Below are 22,985 nucleotides of genomic sequence, written 5' to 3' on the forward strand. Positions count from 1 at the left end.
ACTGCTTGTGTAATGATAAATGCCGATAGCGTATGCTGTCAGCATTTATCGATGTGTGGCGGACAAGAAGTGCTACATCGTATAATGTCCGCTCGCACTTCAATAAATCGGCCCCTTTACTTTTGTTTCTCCCCAGAGGTAATTACAGGTAAGGAGCGTAGGCGTTAAACGTAAATTTTATAGTGTAAGGTCAGGTTACCATACCAACGAACATGCTATGGTGCAATATTCGCGAAATCCAATGTCGGATATAAGCGTTAACACAACATTAAGTTGCACATGAAAAGAGCAACTGCACACAATGCACAAAATATTTAAATGAAAACCTGGTACTAAAATGGAGCCTTAAACTAATTTTAGTTGCCGGCCATTTTGTTTTTTATCGACTCAATGGAAACAAGTCCATAGACTGTGGTTCACGAAAGCAAAAAAATGGTTTTGATGTAGTAACACTTCAAATTATGCATTTGTAAATTCAGCTTCACGCTACATTCTCCAGATCTGCAAACTCTCGCCACTGAAAGCTGGAAATACTGATATGGCTGAAAAGGTATAGCTAAGATGGAGGGAGCTAAATAAAACATTGTATATCGATCTATCATATACCCGCAATCCCCAAGCTCATATAGGTGTATTATTGATGTCATAATTTCACTATTGCATTGTAACCAAAGGGGTTCATTTTCTGTTGACACATGTAAATTATACTGACATACAATACAGTATAAAGGGATCATTTACACCTTCTAAAATGTATAGTAAAAGAACTCTCAACAAGACTGCCTTTAAAGAGACATTAAACACTAAATAAATGCTAGATGGAATGATGTATTGAAAGTAAAGATTAGTCTGAGAATAAAATTAAGATGTATTTTTTAAAGTTTCATTAGCTTTATAAATATTGAAACAAATATGTGTAAAGTTTTAGGGGCCGATACAGCGGATCATGTCCGTCCGACATTGCTAAATTTAACATCGCACAAGCATTTCTAGTGAAATGCTTGTGCAATGCCGCCCCCTGCACATTCACTCGCAGGGGGTGTCAATCATCCCGATCGTATCTGATCAAGATAATTGCTGTCCAACACCTCAGAGCGCTGCGGCTTAACTTATGTTTCCGGCGAGCCTGAAAAAAAAAGTAATCACTTTTGTTGACAATGATTTAGACATTAAAGTGAATGTAAATTTTGATGCTAAAGTGCCGGGTATATTGGCACTTTAATTCATCAAAATTTACATTTCACTCCTGTTGTGAAAAACAAAATTTACCTTTTAAACTTGACAGCAGCTCCAGCTTCCTCCACCCGTCGCAAAGCCTCTTCCTGGGTCTAAAATGAGGAATCCGGCTTCCTCCAATCACGGCATTGAATCAGCCACTGATTCCCCCGGGGGGGGGGGGGGGAGCCCTGATTGGAGGATGACCTATCCATCATTTTTTTCACAACAGGAGTGAAATTTAAATTTTGATTAATTAAAGTGCCCCTGTTTTTAATTGAATTTTTAAAAACCGGGCACTTTAGCATCAAAATTTAAATTCACTTTAATGGCTGTGTTGAGTTATTGCGAGGGGACAGCAAATTTACACTGTTATGCAGGCTGTACACTCACTACTTTACATTGTAGCAAAGTGTCATTTCTTCAGTGTTGTCACATGAAAAGATAAAGAGGCCCATTTATTAAGCACCGAACAGAGCTTGAGGGCCCGTGTTTCTGGCGAGTCTTCAGACTTGCCAGAAACAGCAGTTATGAAGCAGCGGTCTAAAGACCGCTGCTCCATAACACTGGCCGCCTGCTCTGAGCAGGCGGACAAAGATCACCACAATTCAACCCGATCGGGTTGATTGACACCTCCCTCCCGATTGGCCGCGAGTCTGCAGGGGGCGGCGTTGCACCAGCAGCTCACAAGAGCTGCTGGTGCAATGCTGAATACGAAGAGCGTATTGCTCTCCGCATTCAGCGATGTCTGTCGGACCTGATCGGATCAGGTCCGACAGACATTTGATAAATAGGCCTCATAATAAAATATTTACAAAAATGTCAGGGATACCGTATATATATATATATATATATATATATATATATATATATATATATATATATATATATATACTGTATATATATATATATATATATATATATATATACACATGATTATATATAGATATAGATATATACAGATATATATAGGAATATCTATTTAATAAATACATAGAACATATTCCCCTATGTGCAGAACATTGGTATGTGAAATTATTACAGTAAATACACAGTATAACACTTTATTAAATATGAATATTGCATAAATATGCTTTTACATTTTTTCAGCTACTTGACTGTAAAGGGCTGCAATGCACCACGTATATATATATATATATATATATATATATATATATATATATATATATATAAAATGCAAAAAGAAACATCAAGGCTGTGTTTGGGTTCCCTGTCGTGACGGAAAGTCACAATGGAGCCCTCTGTGAAGTATGCCTGAGCTCGGTGAATAAATGGAAAACAATATGGTTCATCGAAGGTGGGTACTCACTGGATCCTTTGCAGCATCTGGTTGGAGGGGTAAACAGGTTATTCTTCGGTGTCTTGAACCAATCGGCACTGCCACCGCTGCACCTCTGGAAGACCGGTAACACTTTAGACATCCACTCCTTACGTCCGCTCTCTGGCGTGGCTGCACTTCCTAATGACCCACCGCGATGATACCAGCCAATCCGTGCTCGTCTATGACGTAGCTCCACCGCTCGGAGAATCCTTCAGGGGAAACTCCGGAATCCAAGTCCAGGGGAGAAATGGATATTCCCAGGTATGTTAACCTGGAAACAAAGTTCGTTCATATACCAGGCTTTGTAGAAGGGATAACAAATAAATGACGAAGCGACAAAGCCAAAATGGTCTTAAAAACAAAAGTCCAATTTTATTGGTCAATTTAAAAGTATTGACAGTACTCAGTGCGAAAAGTCTGACATGTTTCGGCCCACGGCCTTACTCCTAGACATAATTTTCAGGTGAAAAACCGCCAATATTTAAAAGCAGTACTGAGAATCTATTGGTTGTCATTAATTACAAACAAAAAACATATGTTAGTTTGTTCAAAAACAGAGGAAAACCTGACTAACAGAACTGTTGCACATGCATGTAATTACTCTTGGCCTATTTGGAATTCACAATGATAATTTGCGTGTAATATCAAGCAAACAAATACTTTGAATCTATATAAAGTTAATAGTGAAATAAGTGAACTATACATAAGGGCCTTTTTACATTCAATACAGACTGTTAATAAAGAGTCACTGATAGTCACAAATGGAACATAAGATGCAAAAGAAGAAAAAAGTTACAATGATAAATGAAAATCAAAATATAAACATGTGGTCTTGCATAAAGGCAAGTACATCAACATGAAATCTGTGTGAACTCTTATTATATTTAACATTGTAAATTAAACTCTTCTTCATTTCCGTTCAGCATCTAATGTTGCTCGAATAGAAAAAGATATCATGGAAGCTATATTTTGTAATAAGTGGGATAAACGAGGCTAATATTCCTAAATAAATTCAAAATGGAATATAAGATCAAGGCTTAACAGACAAAAGACTAAAATTAACCCAGACAAATGCTGGTATTCTAAGGATAGAGAATATTTAAAAATACCCCTAAAAATATCTGGAAAATATTTATTTTCTGTATTCTTGAAGCTTATAAATATTTGGGTTACTTAATGTTAAGAGGCCCGCTAACAGTTGGGAAACTGTGATAATATCACAATAATCCACCCTGTTGATGTTAGAGATAGATACATGGAGTTAAATGGATTAGTTGGATGGATGAACAAGAAAATAAAGGATAGTTGTTTTAATTCATTTAATCCCTTGAATAATAATCTCAATTAGAGAGAAAAAAAGTACAGACATGTGAACACACATATATATTGACCACACTTATTGTTCCAAAAAATGGAAAAAAGAGGGCATGTATTAGTGTGAGACGCTAATACACATCCCTACATGCACAAAATGTATGCTTATTAAGAGACTAATATACAGTGCCTTTGAAAAAATAGATAGATCATATATGTGAATGTGTTGACATGTGATAAGCGAGACCCTGTGATATGAGGATGCTCAATCAATTATTCCCAAAAATGTATGATGTCATTGATGGAGTTGTACCCATCAGGGATACGTGACTTCAATGTAAAAATCCAAAATGCCTCTTGTTTTAATAGGGCTTTGTTGTGATCACCACCCCTGTTATGTGCCTGTATATGATCAATGACCATCCATCTAAAAGTGTATTACTGCTATCATGTTTCTGGATGAAGTGTTTGGCCATGTCAGACACTGGCTCTGATCGTTTAATATCAATTAAGGCAGATGAGGGATTGGTTCCCTTTATTGACAAAGGATGTAGATTCTCCTATAGGAAAGGATGCACTATAGGAAATTTAATTTCCCCAAGTGCCCTACCTAAAAGAAATACTACTACAAGCTCCTGGTTACAATCCAAGGAAATGTACAAATGTGGATACAGCGCCTGCATTCCATGCAGCTTTATCCAGAAGGGAAATGTTTTTTCCTCCTCAACTACGAATAAAACATATAAAATACAAAGTTGTGTCAATTGTCGCACAAAGTTTGCAGTATATTTGATTTGGTGTACTTGTACCCCTAAACAATATGTGGGATGTACCTCGAGGGAGGCAAGAGAACGCATACGACAACATTTATCTGATATTAAACGATCAGAGTCAGTGTCTGACATGGCCAAACACTTCATCCGGAAACATGATAGCAGTAATACACTTTTAGATGGATGGTCATTGATCATATACAGGCACATAACAGGGGTGGTGATCGCAACAAAGCCCTATTAAAACAAGAGGCATTTTGGATTTTTACATTGAAGTCACGTATCCCTGATGGGTACAACTCCATCAATGACATCATACATTTTTGGGAATAATTGATTGAGCATCCTCATATCACAGGGTCTCGCTTATCACATGTCAACACATTTACATATATGATCTATTTTTTTTTCAAAGGCACTGTATATTAGTCTCTTAATAAGCATACATTTTGTGCATGTAGGGATGTGTATTAGCGTCTCACACTAATACATGCCCTCTTTTTTCCATTTTTTGGAACAATAAGTGTGGTCAATATATATGTGTGTTCACATGTCTGTACTTTTTTTCTCTCTAATTGAGATTATTATTCAAGGGATTAAATGAATTAAAACAACTATCCTTTATTTTCTTGTTCATCCATCCAACTAATCCATTTAACTCCATGTATCTATCTCTAACATCAACAGGGTGGATTATTGTGATATTATCACAGTTTCCCAACTGTTAGCGGGCCTCTTAACATTAAGTAACCCAAATATTTATAAGCTTCAAGAATACAGAAAATAAATATTTTTCAGATATTTTTAGGGGTATTTTTAAGTATTCTCTATCCTTAGAATACCAGCATTTGTCTGGGTTAATTTTAGTCTTTTGTCTGTTAAGCCTTGATCTTATATTCCATTTTGAATTTATTTAGGAATATTAGCCTCGTTTATCCCACTTATTACAAAATATAGCTTCCATGATATATTTTTCTATTCGAGCAACATTAGATGCTGAACGGAAATGAAGAAGAGTTTAATTTACAATGTTAAATATAATAAGAGTTCACACAGATTTCATGTTGATGTACTTGCCTTTATGCAAGACCACATGTTTATATTTTGATTTTCATTTATCATTGTAACTTTTTTCTTCTTTTGCATTTTATGTTCCATTTGTGACTATCAGTGATTCTTTGTTAACAGTCTGTATTGAATGTAAAAAGGCCCTTATGTATAGTTCACTTATTTCACTATTAACTTTATATAGATTCAAAGTATTTGTTTGCTTGATATTACACGCAAATTATCATTGTGAATTCCAAATAGGCCAAGAGTAATTACATGCATGTGCAACAGTTCTGTTAGTCAGGTTTTCCTCTGTTTTTGAACAAACTAACATATGTTTTTTGTTTGTAATTAATGACAACCAATAGATTCTCAGTACTGCTTTTAAATATTGGCGGTTTTTCACCTGAAAATTATGTCTAGGAGTAAGGCCGTGGGCCGAAACATGTCAGACTTTTCGCACTGAGTACTGTCAATACTTTTAAATTGACCAATAAAATTGGACTTTTGTTTTTAAGACCATTTTGGCTTTTTCACTTCTTCTTTCAATATATATATATTATAACTTTGTTGTGCATTTTTAAAAAACATATATTTTTGATGATCTGTAATGTGAATGTCAACTACCAGGATGCTTGCTGTTTTGTATATAACTTGATTAGCAAGATCAGAACAGGGTATATGTATGGTCTGCAGTATAGTACCAGCATAGCTTGTAGCTCTCACTTTCTCTACAGATATATCCGTAGATCAGGTGCACATTACACAGATACACATTCACACTGCATGTTACATCTTTTATTATGCATACCCAAACATGCTGATGCAAAATGATATGCTGGGTCAAATGGGTGGAGCCATTTGAGGGGCGGGGCTTTATTTCAAGGGGTGGGGTCTAGGGCCCCACCATCTTCCAAATTCACCAGCCGCTACTGATCTAACAGAATGCAATTTATGACCCCTTTAACTATAACTGCACACTTTTTTCAACCCTAAATGGTATTCCAGGATGCCAGGCACTGTAATCATCTCTTTATGCTGTGTGCCAAGTCAAAGGTATAAGTAATATTATAATTATATTCTGTGAATCTTGCACATGCTCAGTAGGAGCTGGTGTCTCAGAATCTGTGTATATAAAAAGATTGTTCATATTTACATAATGGAAGTGATTTGTAAAGTTGTTTACAATCGTGTGCTCTGTCTGAATCATGAAAGTTTAATTTTGACTTTAGTGGTCTTTTAAAGGAACATAATACTCAGATGCTAAATCAATTGAAAACTGATGCAGCATAATCGCAAAAAGCTGACAATAAAATATCACCTGAGCATCTCTATGTAAAAAACAAAGATGTTTTACCTCACAACTTCCTCAGCTCACCAGAATATGTGCTCTGTGAACAGTTATACTTCAGCAGCTGTACAGTTGCAAGTTTAAAAAAATGAAAAAAACAATAGTCAAGCAGAATTAGCAGTGCTGAGGTAATGCTTTGCCTTTTGCAGAGATTTCATAGAACTTACTTAAACTGAATAGGAAAATAACATGACTGTGCCTGCACATGCCAGATGTACAGTCCCTTGCAAGTCCTGAGACAATCTCTTTACTGAGACGATCTCTGTACAGTGGTTGTGAATAATTTGAGATGTTCAGGTGATATTTTCTCGTGAGCTATTTACAGCTATGCTGAATCAGTTTAAAGTTCTTCAACATTTGGGTATTTACCATTGCACAAGCATTTCTGGTGAAATGCTTGTGCAATGCCGCCCCCTGCACATTCGCGGCCAATCGGCCGCTAGCAGGGGGTGTCAAAAGGTGGAGGACGAGTTAAGGAGCAGCGGTCTTATGACCACTGCTTCTTAACCAATGTTTCAGGCAAGCCGAAAGCATCGCGGGTAGAAAGCAGCATCCGCTGCTTAATAAATCTACCCCCATGAGTGCTCCTACAAATATATAGACAACTGCAAACACTTTTCTTTCCATGTCTGATTAGGTTAAATTATCTGTTATGGAACTGAAATATTAGTTACTTGATTTTTTTCCCCACATGTGATCTGGTTTAGCTCTGTCAGGCCCTGTGAATGTACCCAGAGAATTTTATCTTTCTAAACATCAGACTAGACCTTAGATAACGCTCTGGCTGCAGGATATGAAATATATTTTTATATTCATTAATTATTACCTCATAATTTTCATAAACCTTATATTATTCTGTTAAATTAAAAAAATCCACAAAACCAGTTGATTAATTACTTTTATTTATAGCAGTTAAAACAGGTTGATTCAAATATTAAAATATTGTATCTTTCTTCTTTTACATAAACTATAGCAGAACTTCATTATCACTTTCACCACATTGCTCATGATTCCTGTGAATACCTGCAAAATACAAAAGGGACATGTAAGTCAAAATTAAACATTTATAATTCAGATACAGCTTACAATTATGACAAACTTTTTCATTTGGTTTCTTTGGATGAAACTTGGTCCCTGTCAATGAGAACATGAGCATGCAATTCTCTTGGGCATGTTTGCAGCAGTGAGTGAAGAGGTGGAATAAAAGCAACCTGTAGAGGGAGTGCTAAGTGACTGCAGGGGACACCCATAGCTCTGTCAACAGTTAATAGTACTGAACACACTATTTCAATGTGCTTCTAGTTATACAGCACTAGCCTAGTTTACAATGGAGTTTTACTGCTACACTCTAATGCTGCCTCTACAGATTGCTTGTATAATATTGTTAAACATACATTGCTACAAATAGAGTTCAAGATTTGTGCATACTCCTGAGTCTTCTTCAGTATTTAGCCTTTCACTGATCTTCCACCCCAAATTTATTTCAATCCATTTGGAAAACTTTTCGCACATGATTTTAGAATTGATTTAATTCAGTATTCTTAAGTGCTCCTATCCTGGCCTGTTTCTTACAGAATACTTTGGCTTTTTACAATGGTCATTTTAAATGTTTAAAGGGACAATGTACACAAACATGTTCTATCATTTATATAAAAGAGCAACATTTAAACATATTAAAAATATTATTTGTTTAGAGGGATGGTGTACTCAGGTAAGTAGCTGATAAGAGTTTATTGTATTCCAATCATCTGAAAAACACCTTTTCAAATGGGTCTGGTTCTCTCCCACCCTTCACTAGAGGCTGAATTCTGCTGCTGCCTCTTGTTTACATAGTTTTATCAAGAGAATACTGCAGCATTCCTATTTTCAGTACAGGTGGTGGTTATAAAAGATAAAATCAGCAATGTCAAATGGCAAAGTAAAGGAGCTATTTATACACAATTTAAAACACTCCAACAGGTAAAAGGAATCATTGGAAATTCTTTAGACCGCTGCTTCATAACTATTGATGGGCGAATGTGTAAATTTCCGAATTCGAATGTTAGAACGAATGTTATTACCGAAATTCGAATTATAAATCTGAATGTTGATAAGAACGAATATTCTTAAAAATTGTCACTTTCGAATTCGAATGTTTATAATTATATCGAATGTCCACATTCAAAATTTTGAATTTAACATTCTATTTAACAAATACTATTCAGTTCAATAGTCCATGTGGTAGGTAGGGAATCTAGTAAATTGATACATAATAGATACAAATATATCATTTTGAATGTTTCAAAATTCTAATTTTTCTAAACAAATATTTTCTAATGTAATCGTAAAATTCGAAACCGAACATTCGAAAATCGAATGTTAGAATGTTATGTAAACATTCTAAATTCGATTCGAACGAACGAATGTGTTAAAATTCGTTTCATTTTTCGAATGTTGCGAAACATTTGCCCATCCCTATTCATAACTTCTGTAAATGTTTTCTATCATGATTCAGACGGAGAATACAATTTTAAAAAACTTTCCAATTTACTTCTATTATTTAATTTTGCTCCTGAGCCTACCCACGTATGCTTTGCAACAAAAAAACAGGAAGAAAATGGAGCAAATTTAATAATAAGTAAATTGGAAAGTTGTTTAAAATCACAAGCTCTATCTGAATCATGAAAGAAAATGTTTTAGTTTCATTTTCCTTTAATGCAATAGTCAAGTCAAAATTAAACTTTCATAATTCAGATAAAGCAGCAATTTTGTTCAACTTTCTAATTAACTCCTATGATCATTTTGTCTTCATTCTCTTGGTATCTTTATTTAAATGTAAGTTTAGTAGCCAGCCCATTTTTGGTTCAGAACCTGGGTAGCGCTTGCTGCTTAGTGGCTACATTTAGGGACCAATCAACAAGTGCTACCCAGGTGCTGAACCAAAAATGGGCTGGATCCTAAGCTTACATTCTTGCTTTTTCAAATAAAGATACCAAGAGAACAAAGAAAAACTGATAATAGGAGAATATTAGCAAGTTGAATAAAATTGCTGCTTTATCTGAATCATGAAAGTTTAATTTTGACTAGACTATACCTTTAAGGTAAAGGTTAATTGGTGTTAATACTAACTGACTCAGTATTAAGTTGCCAACTGTAAATTATATTCACTGAATGAAAGATGCTGTAGTCAGGATGATTGAGATAGATAATAATCTCTAATCTTTCTATCTATGTTCATTTTACGCACTTGCTATATTCAGGTTATAAATACCACCGGCTTGATATCTAACTGAGTACTAGAGAATTGGTATTTATGTAAAAATAAGTTACCTTTTGCTTGTTAAACTTCTGCTTTCCAGTCTTTTATAATCTCTTCTATGTTCTTAGAACCTTTTTCGTTCATATTTGTTGTCTCATCATCAGCGCTGTTTCCGTTAAAATTCCCGCAAGGACCACACATGCGACTGGATAAGCTCACGGGCACTTTTATCGTCATGTCGCCAGACGTACCTACGAACACCTTTACTCCAGCTGACTGCTCAATGCTCACACCCTCTTCAGAACTGTGCACGGAGATTTCGCTGGGAGCTAACGCTGGCAGCTCCACAGGAGAACCGTCAACCTGCAAACAAAATGCAGTAAACAATTTGAGATTTTAATATAAAATTTTATAAAATTATAAGTAGCAAAATAACTTTTATTTGGGCCCCTTTTTTTGTAATGTCTTAGGGGTCAATTTATCAAGCCCTGTACAGAGCTTGATGCCCCGTGTTTCGCTCACCGGAAACAGAAGTTATGAAGCAGGGGTCTAAAGACCGCTACTCCATAATCTGTCCGCCTGCTCTAAGGCGGCAGACAGAAATCAACCCGATCGAATACGAATCTGCAAGGGGCGGTATTGCACAATCAGTTCTGGTGAATTGCTTGTGTAAAGATAATTGCCGACAGCGTATGCTGTCGGCATTTATCGATGTGCAGCAGACATGATACGATACATTGTATCATGTTTGCTCGCACTTTGATAAATATGCCCCATATTATCAGATATGCTTTGTTCTCTTGATATCCTTTGTTGAAAAGTATACCTAGGTAGGCTCAGGAGCAGCAATGCATTACTTGGAGCTAGCTGCTGACTGATGGCTGCCCATATATGATTCTTGTCGGCCTACCAGATGTGTTCAGCTAGCTTTGTGTAGCAAATTGCTGTTCCTTCAACAAAGGATACCAAGATAAATAAGCAAATGTGATAATAGAATTAAACTGGAAAGTTGTTTAAAATTTTATGTTTTATCTGACTCATAAAAAAAGCGTTTGGGTATGAACAACATGACAATGATGGTTTTGCTAACATAATGACAGTGTGTGTCTATTCTAGTAACAAGGTAAGTGGTGCATGAGTTTTGTAATTACAGCAAACAAGGTGCTAATCTGAAACCTAAAAATGTAATTGCATATAAAGTGGCCTATTTATTAATGTGCGAGCGGACATGATACAATGTAGCGTATCATGTCCGCCGCACATCGATAAATGCCGACAGAATACGCTAAAATAAAGCGTCCTGTGTAATTTAATCATTTATCTTGCACAATTAACCAGTTATTTACCACTGAAAAATTTACTATACTGCTTGGTTTCATTTTGCAGTGCTTAATCATTTATATTTTAATCTTTTAACATTAAATATTTATGATGGAATTATAAGAAATTGTGACTTTAATATTAATATAATTTGTCTTTAAATTTAATAAAGGTAATGAGAATTTTTTTTGCCAATGTGGACACACTCTCTTAAAAAGATTTACCACCCCTGGTCTAGGGTAGGATTTTGGCAATGAAAATGGCATCTTTAACCACAGCTGGTGAAATAACTTTGAATACACATTTATGTGTTTAAATAAGAATACATTCTATTTGATGAGTGTTCTGTAGCAAATCTTACCATAGCTTTTTTCTCCGTGTTGGAAGACACATACGTTTTCTTAAAGAAGACATATACGGACTGATCTTTAGATGATTGGCCAGGTATATGCACAATTCGGAACCAATTAGGGGAACTTTTGTCACACAGTGAGGCGACTTCATATGGTCCAGTTACTGAGACAGGTGTGTCAAAGTCGTCAAACGTTGTAATTATGCTCTTGGGACTAACGCTACATTGACCTTCGCCTCCAAAGCAACTGCGCTGCCCGTTTCTTATAGAACAGAACTCCTTTTCATGACAGCCATAATTTTCACAAGACAATAGTCCGCCAGTTTTACAAGTGCATTTGTTGGTGCAGTTCGAAGACACAATGTATTCTTCCACCTAAATTCAAGAAGTAGCATGTTACAATAGCATAATATAGTTAAATAAAGTTTACAGATTTATTGGCCATGAAAAAAGCAATTTAGTTCTAATTGACGGGCTCTAACTGGAGAACTAATTAAGATAAAAATACAATATCAGGCTAAATAAAAGCTTTTTCACAGGGGATTTTGCAAACTTTTTTTGGAAGGCCAAAGTAACTGTGTTTATTTGATATTGATGATAATTTAAATGAAACATTATGATTCCGAAACAGTTTACAATTTATTATTATCGGTTATTTGTAGAGCCGCAACAGATTCCGCAGCGCTAAACAACAAAAATCCAGTTTGCTTTTGCTATCAAGTTTGCAGCTTTCTCTAAGTCTCCTTTGTTGAAACTAAGAGCATACTCACTTATGCTCAGGAGTGTGCATGTGTTCTGTGCAATATATGTAAAACATTGTTACAAACATTGTAACAATGCAGTCATATAATGCACAGCTTGCGTACAAGCTCCTATGCCCACCTCATTATGACCTCATGAAAAGCCATGAACAAAAGATAACAAAAGAAAGATGGGGTACTTGATATTTAAAGGGACACTGTACCCAAATTTTTTCTTTTGTAATTCAGAAAGAGCATGCAATTTTAAGAAACTTTCTCATTTATTCCTATTATCAATTTTTCTTCGTTCTCTTGCTATCATTATTTGAAAAGAAGCTTTTTTTTTGGTTTCAGTACTCTGGACAGCACTTTTTTATTGGTGGATGAATTTATCCACCAATCAGCAAGGACAACCCAGGTTGTTCACCAAAAATGGGCCGGCATCTAAACTTACATTCCTGCATTTCAAATAAAGATACCAAGAGAATGAAGAAAATTTGATAATAGGAGTAAATTAGAAAGTTGCTTAAAATTTCATGCTCAATCTGAACCAAGAAAGAAAATTTTTGGGTAGTGTCCCTTTAATAGAAGAAATCTAGAAAAATAGAAATATTTATTTTTTTAATTGTATACTCTGTCACTTTATTCATTATTATCAGTTTACAGTTGTCAATTTCTTATGATCATTCTTATCATTAAAGGGACAGTATACACTCATTTCCATATAACTGCATGTAATAGACACTACTATAAAGAATAAGATGCACAGATACTGATATAAAAATCCAGTATAAAATGGTTTAAAAACTTACTTAGAAGCTTTCAGTTTAGCTCTGTTGAAAAGGTAGCTGGAAAGCCCACTGCAAGTGGGAAATAAGACACCCCCCCCCTCCCCCTTCTTTTGCATATGAAAAGACCCTTTACACAAACAGGAGCAAGCTGGAGAAGGTAGCTGACGGTATTCAAATAAAACTTTGGGGCTTGGTTAGGAGTCTGAAAATCAGAGCAATGTTATTTAAAAATAAGAAAAAATATACATTTATTTAAAAAAAAAAACTTTATGGGCTTTATAAATAGCTCATCTACAAAACATTTATGCAAAGAAAAAAAAATGAGTGTATAATGTCCCTTTAACATGCAGCTGCAGTCATAAAATACCAGTTGTATTATAATATGGTAGTTATTGTGTACGCGTGTGATTCGAGCTTTGTTTTTAGCTATTTTATATAAGCAGGAAATAATCACACGAATTAAAGGGATATGAAAACCAAATTTGTTCTTTTATGATTCATATAGAGCTTGTGATTTTAAACACCTTTTGAATTTTATTCTATTTTAACAATTCTTTGTTCTCCTGATTTCTTTTGTTGAAAAGCTGGAGCGTAAGCTTAGGAGAGTGCGCATGTCTGGGACACTATATGGCAGCAGTTTTGCAAGAATGAACCATTTGTAAGAGTACTAGATGTCATCACTATTTCCTGCCATGTAATGCTGCAGATGTCAATGCCTACCTATGTATCTCTTGAACAAAGAATAAATTGGGAGCAAAGGAAATTTGATAATAGGAGACAATTGGAAACTTTTTTTTTATTACATGCTCTGCCGGAATCATGCACCCCCCACTAAACAATTTAGGGTCAGTGATTTGTAATAAAAAAAAATAAGAACAAAAGAGTGTGAAGAAAATAGGACACAGAATTAGCCATCTAAATTTGCTGCCCATGAAATACTGCTGCTCTAGGTCTAGGCCAATGTCAGAATACATTCCTGGAGTAAGTATTTAAAAGCCACTTGAAAATAACACAATACATTTTTTTTTAATGGTTTTCAAATTGGTTGGAACTGGGATACTGAAAACACAGAGAAAAGTAATGAAAGACACTTGACACTGGTTCTCGAATGGCCTGAAATAGACCCCAATCCGTTTCAGTAAGAATAATTTCACAGTCATTTTTCATAACAGAATTGTACCTGCATATACTGTCCTTTATATACACATCCACATTTTTCCATGGGGACGCATTGTTTTCCATCAAAATATTCTCCGTTGGGGCAACTGCAACCTTCAAAACATCTCATTGTACAACTATACGGAACAGTTACTTGAGCACATGTCTGGTCACAAGTGCGCATGCACAAGTTGTATTCCCCGCTATGCTTTCCACAAGATAGAGCTATGTATAAAAGAGAGAAATGCTTGAGATATGAAGAAATAGTTCACACATAATATCTTAATTTTTCCAGATACATAAACAGAAAAACAATTTACGCACAATGTCAACATTATTGGAAAATAATGCACAGATGGGAAACTTCAGAGAAATACAGTGCCAGTCGTCCACAGTACTTTCAACTCTTTAGGCCCCGCCCCATGTATTAAAGGTTGAGCGGATAAGCTTCTCAACTTGAAAGTTGCCTGCTCGCCTTCACAAAATACAGACAGCGGATGAACAGGATCCATTGCCTGTATGTATCATTACACGCACAAGTGAGCTTATAATGTCAGCCCCATCTCTTGTATGACCAATCGTGTCAGAGAAGGGACTGTCAATCACTGAAAGCAAGCAAGCTCTCTGTGATTACCCCTCACCACGTCAGAGGTGGTGTAGAGTGTAAGAAGCAGCGATCTAATCACAGCTGCTTCTTACAATGCGGGAAGCAAGCCCCGAAAAGGGCTCCGGAGCAGCTTTCGCTGCTTAGTACAGAGAGCCCTTTGTGTCCTGTATAATCATGCAAACACAGAGCTTGAAGGGCCATGTTTCTGGCGAGTCTTCAGACTCGCCAGAAACACCAGTTATAAAACAGTGGTCTAAAGACCGCTGCTCCATAACTTGTCCGCTTGCTCTGAGGAGGAGGACAGAGATCGCGTGAAATCAACCCGATCCAATACGATCTAGCTGATTGGATCATGTTTGTTAAATAGGCCCCTATATCTTACTTTTATTTATATTTTCTTCTTGTACTATTGCGTGCATATAGCTATGGGTTAATCCCCGTTAAGGTGATTGGTCGCTACATATGTAAGGAATGGGTCTCTGTCTTGTGTACAGCTCTAACAGTAGTAGGAGAGACAGTTTTGTAATTGGTGGGTTCATCATTACTCTATGCCAGTGATGGCAAACCTTTAACTTCAGAAGTCCAGTCAAGCAACATGTGAAATGTAGTTCTAAAACATCAGGTGTGTCACGGTTCGCCATCACTGCTCTATGCTAATGTTTCTATATACAAAGACTTGATGCCCTGCATCACACTGTGCCCCATTGTTCATGGATATTAAAAGCCAGAAAATGGTTAACCGGATCTTGGCTTGTTGAATTCTGCCTCAATAGTGACTTAATAGTAAGACAGATATTTCTTACTAAATCTAGTTAATCAGAAAATAACCCTTCTAATTAAATTTAAATTGTACCTTTTTTCCCCTATTCATTATTTTATTTTCTAAAGTAACAAGTCTGTGGACCATTTTGGTTACCTACAAAGGGCTTTCCTATGGCTTGCGCTATTTTTAAACTGGAAAAGAAAAGAATGCCCGATCCATAAAAAAAAATACAAACACAAGCTATTTGTCAAAAATAGATATGAACAAGAAAAATAAAACCTGAGTTCAAATCCTTATGGGCTGCTGTAAGAACAAATGTCAGCCATATTTTAAAAGCAAGAGAAAGCCGTTACCTGATCATTTTTTCTAATATGAATAATTGGAATTTTTGTGTCATATTTTGGCTTAAGCGTGAACATCTGTCAGGCAAACCACATAGGTGCCAGCGCTACAGAATTTGGCGGCGCTATACAAATAAATGATAATAATAATAATAGGTGAGTCCTATTCTAATAGATTTCAATGTGCAATACATTAGAAAAGGTCTCACCTATGGGGTCTGCATGCAGATTACCTGATACACTTTGGCCAAAATATGGAACTAAAACCTCCTTTTAGCATACAAATTTGAAGATTTTGGTTTTTTTTTTTTGTTAAAAATATAGTACCCCTTATGAAACCACTTACGGCAGAAGGTGTCTGTTCTCCAGGACTTGATTTCACCACCTGCGGCTTGGCAGACAGACACATAGGCATGCAAGTGTCTGCAAAGAGTGCTTTGATCTCCTGCAATACTCATATCATAGATACAATTTTTAAAGTACTGCATTGGGTTAACTTTAGAGAAGCAGCCTTTGAACGGCCCACTTGTAGATTTGAGTAATCCACACATTGTTACTTTGCTGCTTTCTTCTATCTTCTTGGGGTCAGCGACTGGACACGCTTCTCCACAACTATCACTGCATGCTACACCTGCTACAGGAACTTTCCAGGCAGCGCCAAACGTTTCTACACTTTTGGTGACCTTCTCATTCGGAAGCATTAGCTCATCAGTTAAATCGTCATTATAGTTACCACACAGTCCATTGATATTACTCCAGTAGTTGCCAGTAACCTGAACAACGATTCTATATTGAGTATCATAGAGGACTTTTAGACCAAAATCTGTCTGTAAGATTATATTAGTGCCCTCTTGATTTATCCATACTGTTCCATCTGGGTAGTTCAGGGGAAGATTGAGAATTTCATCACCAACCTACAAAAGATGATTGGGGTGAGATGCAAGCAACAGTCATCATACTAGAGCTTCAGAGTGAAATAAAATATTACAATACATATTCATTATTTGGTTGGCATAGCTTACTGTAAAAATTGTGCTACCCCCCCAAAAAAGGCTGGAAAGCTGCCATCCAACTTCAGTACAGTAAGATTCGTCATAGCGATTGGCTAGCAAAGAGCGCACGCTCATTTACATCTGTCCCTAACTAGTCAGAGAAGAGAGGAACAGCATGGGTTCCACCATACCTGGGTGTATCCCTAAACTACTGATTTGCAAACTATTGTAAATGTACAAGAAAATTACAGCAGGGGCATGAAAATCAAGTGATTGCTCAAATAAGTGCAAAAGCTTAATTAAAAATGGTCTCTGATTGGCCACATCAACACATCTGGAGTACTTTACTAAACTAATGATACTTTTTAATATATATATATATATATATATATATATATATATATATATATATATATATATATATATATATATATAATGCAATGTCTAATTATTGATATATACAATAAAAACATATAATAATGATAGCTAGCACACTGTAGACATTTATAGATGTTTAATACATTCTCTACTTACTGTTACTTTCCATTCTGTCTTTCGATTAAAGGAGAATTCCTTTCCATAAACAGATACTATTACTCGTTTTTGTATAGTTAATTGTGCTGCGTTAATCTCATTTTCCACCATAACAGAAAATATCACCAGACGAGGGTTATTGGCAACGACTTTCACTAATGTGTAAGAGCATGTTCCTTGGAAGTCATAAGCTTGACCATCAAAAGTAATATAATGAGCACCTGCAACTGTACACTTTGAACACCTATCTGACACACATTGTCTGAATCCATTGACAACACTACATTGTTCAGTGGGGCTACAGGGCAGGTTCTGACAGACAAACAACCCATTGTTTCTGCATTCACACCACTCTGTGCAAGAGTCATCGATGAACAATTTCTGTCCCTTTTCATAATAATTCCCTTTGTGCAGACATCCACATTCAGATATGGGTACGCATCCGTCACCGCTTTGAATGAAACCACTGTTACAGTAACATCCTTCTGTGCATGAAGGTTCACATGTCCTTGGAGATGATAGGTCATAGCAAGTAGGAGCACAGCCGGTGCCACACAGCTCATAGTGACTGTGTGGAGGGCACTCGAGTTCTGAAAACACAATTTGATACATGCATGTAATGTACTGTAATAATCTGTAATTATTGTCTTTATTTCATTACCTAAATCAGAGTTCTTAAATTCTGGTTCTTATGACATGCTATGAACATACTGTATTACATATAACATAACTGAACTAGGGCACTGCTGAAAAGGTCAAGTGATGAATAACCATGGTTACTAAAATGCAGTCATCCAAGGTAATTGTGAAATTCTGTAATGATGGTGGGTGTCCTGAGAACTAGAATTGATAAACAATTATCTAAATGACATGACAATATCACATTATGTAGTGAAGTGGTGCACTGTGGTCTTTATAATAACTCAGCTTATCACATGTAATGGCAGAAAAGTAGAATTTATGCACTAGTATAGCAAAGAAACCTAGCTATTATTATAACCACCCCTACTTAAAAATAAATAAACTAATTATTTGTCCAGTTAAACTCCATAGGTGCAAAATGCCCCTAATTATTTAGACTACACCCTCATTGTGTGAAGAGGTTGTTGGGATAGGTTAACATTGTCCTTCCCACTGTTTTTCCTTCCTGCCTAGTCAGACACCTATGGACTGAAAAGCCAGGTTTATGGACCAGCTTAGTTCTACCCACTGAACTCCCATGACCCCATTTCCACCCAGTACAACCTTAACAACTCCCTGACTCAATCTACAATCTCTTGGTCCCTGTTGTACATGCAGTAATGACAGTGACAGTTGATGGCTGGCTTTTTGGAAGAGTCTCACCTTGACCAAACCTGTTAGAATCTGAATCTGGCATTGACTTGACATCTTGTGCTACTAGATGGTTTATAAAAGAAAGATGACAAAAAATGAGCAAAAGCAATAATGTTAAACTTACTAGCAAAAGAAGTAGTTCTCCATTCATGGATTACTATCCCAGCGGCTTGGCAAGCAGAGACGTAGTTGCTAATGATACTTGTAAAGGCAAATGATTGTCCTTCAAAGTAACAAGTGTCAAACACGCAGTCTTCAAAGTATGGAGTTGGATCTATTGTTGTATGGCAATTAATGAATGGACCATTGGGTTTTGTAATTATTCCACAGTATTGCTCACTCTTGAACTTTTCTTTATTTTGCTCTTTACAAACTGGACAGTTACCTTCACATCCGTCTGCGCACCCAGGTACCTCCCCTACTTTCCAGCTCTTACCAAATTGTGTTGCACTAGTTGCCACCATGCCATTGCTCATAATAAAGTCATCCATGGGGTCATCATTACTGTTACCACATAAACCACTGACTGCATTTGCATAACTGGCTGGAAGAATAACTCTTGCATAGCTTTTCCAGTTGAAGGTAACAGTCACATCAAAATCAGTCTTAATAAAGCCATGCAAACCTTTGATAAAGGCAGTTATTTTCCCATTGTCATAATAGAATGGAAGCTGGGTCAGGACACCATTTACCTTTCAAATAAAAGAGAATATTATTGTGAAAAATATGTGTATATATTTATTGTAAGTTTTTATTGTATTGTACCCTAATGAATATAATGGACCTCTGGATAGTGCTACATAAAATGTTGGCGATTTATAAATACACTATCTATTTATCTATCTCTCTGTGTGTGTGTATATATATATTTATATTTACTGTATATATATATATATATATATATATATATATATATATAGAGAGAGAGAGAGAGAGAGAGAGAGAGAGAGAGAGAGAGAGAGAGAGAGAGAGAGAGAGAAGAGAATATAAACAGTAAGGATGATGGGAAACTTAAATATGCGACAAGTGAAGGAATAATTGAAAATATTATTCAGTATCCGTTTGTTAGATTTCTTTTTTAATACATTATTGTTTGCTTTTTTTCATTAAAAAATTCCTATAGAAACAGATATTTTGAAACCTCACAATTCTCTCTTGTTATTTGTTAGTGTAATAAACCTACAGAATTGTCGGTGTTCTCATTTTTTGTTTTCATTGATGGATGAGTTTTGCCGGAATACTTTAAATTGCTTATGTTTTATTTATGATTTTACAGAGGGCAAAAATTTAGTGTAATGTACTATCATACCTGAATTTTCCTTGGGAACTCTTTACTGATAGTAATAGTGAGATTGTAGACCTCAAAGTTCACCAGTCTAGTAAAGGAAACAGTTTTGTCCCCACGATTCTCATTCCTGATTGTGACACTAAAGGGGGTCAATGTTGGGTCACTGGAGTTAACTTTCACTAACTGGTAGATGCATGTGCCCATAAAGTCAAACTTCTTTTTATCAAATGTATAGTAGTGGGGATCTCCAGAAGCAACACAAGTTGCAAAGCTGGATGGATAGCAGCCACGTTTTCCATTGACCGTTTTGCACTGCTCACTGGATTTGCATTTCTTGTTGCTACAAACCACTTTGTTGGATTTAGGATCACATATACAGTAGCTACTGCAACTTTCATCAGACCAAAACTCATCGTTGGGTTGGTAGTAAAAACCATTGTGGTCACAACCACAGCTGGTGCTGTGGACACATTTGTCAGAACTGAGCACATAATCTTTGTCACATTGGCAAGTCTCCATACAAGGCTCTGTGCAGTTGTCTGGGGCTGTTCTGTCAGTGCAACTGGCTGGACAAGCATTTCCGCAAGCCTCATAGTGACTGTTTTCAGGGCATTTCATGGCTAGAAAACAGACAAAAAATGTCCTTTGAAGAACATAATTATGGTAACAAATCAATATATTTACAGCAAATTAATATATACTTACTACAAGATGTGACTTCTCGCCAGTTGCCAACTTCAAATCCTTTGTCTTGGCATACAGCGGCAAAAGCATCAATAGCCTGGCACAGTAATGCCTTGGCACCTTCATTCATGCACACATCATAGACACAACTGCTGAAGGGGTTTCTAGCATCTATAACGGACAGACATTTTTTGAATGGCCCATTAACATCAGTTATGATGCCGCAAGAGTTTCTAGCAGTATACTGATTTTTCTTTGCCTCATCACATGATGGGCAATCGCCAGTGCAGGAATCAGCACAAAAGGGTTCCTGAGGGTTTACCCTCCAGCTTTGTGCCCACTCTAATATAGAGGAGGCGTGTTTGTTGTCTGAAGTGATCATGTCATCGTTTTCATTTTTGTTAAAATTTCCACAAAGACCAGATGTAAGTCCATGGTAACTACTTGGAACTATAACAATTACACGCCAGTTCCAGTCAAAAGATGCTCTAAGCCCAAAGTCTGTAACAAGTAATGCAGTTCTAAAATTTAGGCTTAGTTTGATTTTTCCACCTTCCAAAGTCACTGGTAAATTTACAGATACTCCATCTACCTAAAATTAGATAAAAAATAATTCACATTACAATAACTACTCACTGAAACATAACCAATAACAATCATTTTGTAAATATTGTTTTTAGGGAATGCTAGATGAAATATATCTCTGAAAAAACTAAGCAGTCTATGATAAATGTATGTATATTAGATAACGATGTATGTATATTAGATAACGATGTATGTATATTAGATAACGATGTATGTATATTAGATAACGATGTATGAATTTCAGAACTTGTAAACAATGCAAAATAAAGAACTAAATTACAAGTGAAGTGCAAAAATATTAGCATTATTATGTGTTAAAATAAAAGTAAAAAGTTACGCTTTATTACTCAAGCAATAGAGGACTATCTATCAAGCTCCGAATGGAGCTTAAGGGCCTGTGTTTCTGGCAAGTCTTCAGACTCGCCAGAAACACCAGTTATGAAACAGCGGTCATAAAGACCGCTGCTCCATAACCCTGTCTGCCTGCTCTGATGAGGCGGACAGGAATCGCCACAATACAACCTGATCGAGTACAATCGGGTTGATTGACACCCCCCTGCTGGTGGCCCATTGGCCGCGAGTCTGCAGGGGGCGGCGTTGCACCAGCAGCTCTTGTGAGCTGCTGGTGCAACGCTGAATAAGGAGAGCGTATTGCTCTCCGCATTCAGCGATGTCTGTCGGACCTGATGCGCACTGTCAGATCAGGTCCAACAGACTTTTGATAATTCTGCCTCGTAGTCCAGGGTAAGCTATCATGCGCATTTCGGATAACTCCGCTAAATTACTCTCATAATAACCTAAAAGTATATGAACTCCAATTTTATTCTTGACAATCCTGATCCCTTTAAAAGAAATATATTTTAATTTTTTTTTTGTTTTTTGTGTGTACTGCTTCTGACTTGTAGCGCCAGCACTAGTACTACTTTATTTAAAGGGACAGTCTAGACCCAATACATCATTTTGATTACTTATTGTTACAAACCAGAGAAGCATCCTGCAACTGGTCCCAAGTCTATAAGCTTGTAAGAAGCAGATGAAACATTGAAATATTCATCGTTTGTTAGAAGCTGAAAATGACCGCCAAGCTCTGCCCACCTATTGTGTGTATATTTTGGTATGTTAAGTTCCTCCAATCATGATACACTTGTGAATGTGTTTTCCTACTTATTCACACTGATTTGTCATTTTGAAATAGTTAAAAAATATTAAACG

General features: G+C 36.2%; 1 protein-coding gene across 1 annotated transcript in view; it reads right to left on the reverse strand.

Annotated features, from left to right (window-relative positions):
* Positions 1 to 7,930: 7,930 nt before the first annotated feature.
* LOC128638750 (IgGFc-binding protein-like) overlaps positions 7,931 to 22,985 on the reverse strand; it is a 30,332-nt gene continuing 15,277 nt past the window's right edge. The window contains exons 8-16 of the mRNA XM_053690888.1: positions 21,210 to 21,780; positions 20,526 to 21,124; positions 19,341 to 19,908; positions 17,882 to 18,471; positions 16,702 to 17,269; positions 14,667 to 14,869; positions 11,965 to 12,330; positions 10,355 to 10,646; positions 7,931 to 8,068 (exon numbers count right to left, since the gene is read on the reverse strand). Coding sequence (XP_053546863.1) covers positions 10,365 to 10,646; positions 11,965 to 12,330; positions 14,667 to 14,869; positions 16,702 to 17,269; positions 17,882 to 18,471; positions 19,341 to 19,908; positions 20,526 to 21,124; positions 21,210 to 21,780 — 3,747 coding nt within the window. The 3' untranslated portion in view covers positions 7,931 to 8,068; positions 10,355 to 10,364. The remainder of the gene's footprint in view (positions 8,069 to 10,354; positions 10,647 to 11,964; positions 12,331 to 14,666; positions 14,870 to 16,701; positions 17,270 to 17,881; positions 18,472 to 19,340; positions 19,909 to 20,525; positions 21,125 to 21,209; positions 21,781 to 22,985) is intronic.

This window comes from Bombina bombina, chromosome 8 (assembly GCF_027579735.1).
Source record: "Bombina bombina isolate aBomBom1 chromosome 8, aBomBom1.pri, whole genome shotgun sequence".
In the NCBI taxonomy this organism is placed as follows: domain Eukaryota; kingdom Metazoa; phylum Chordata; class Amphibia; order Anura; family Bombinatoridae; genus Bombina; species Bombina bombina.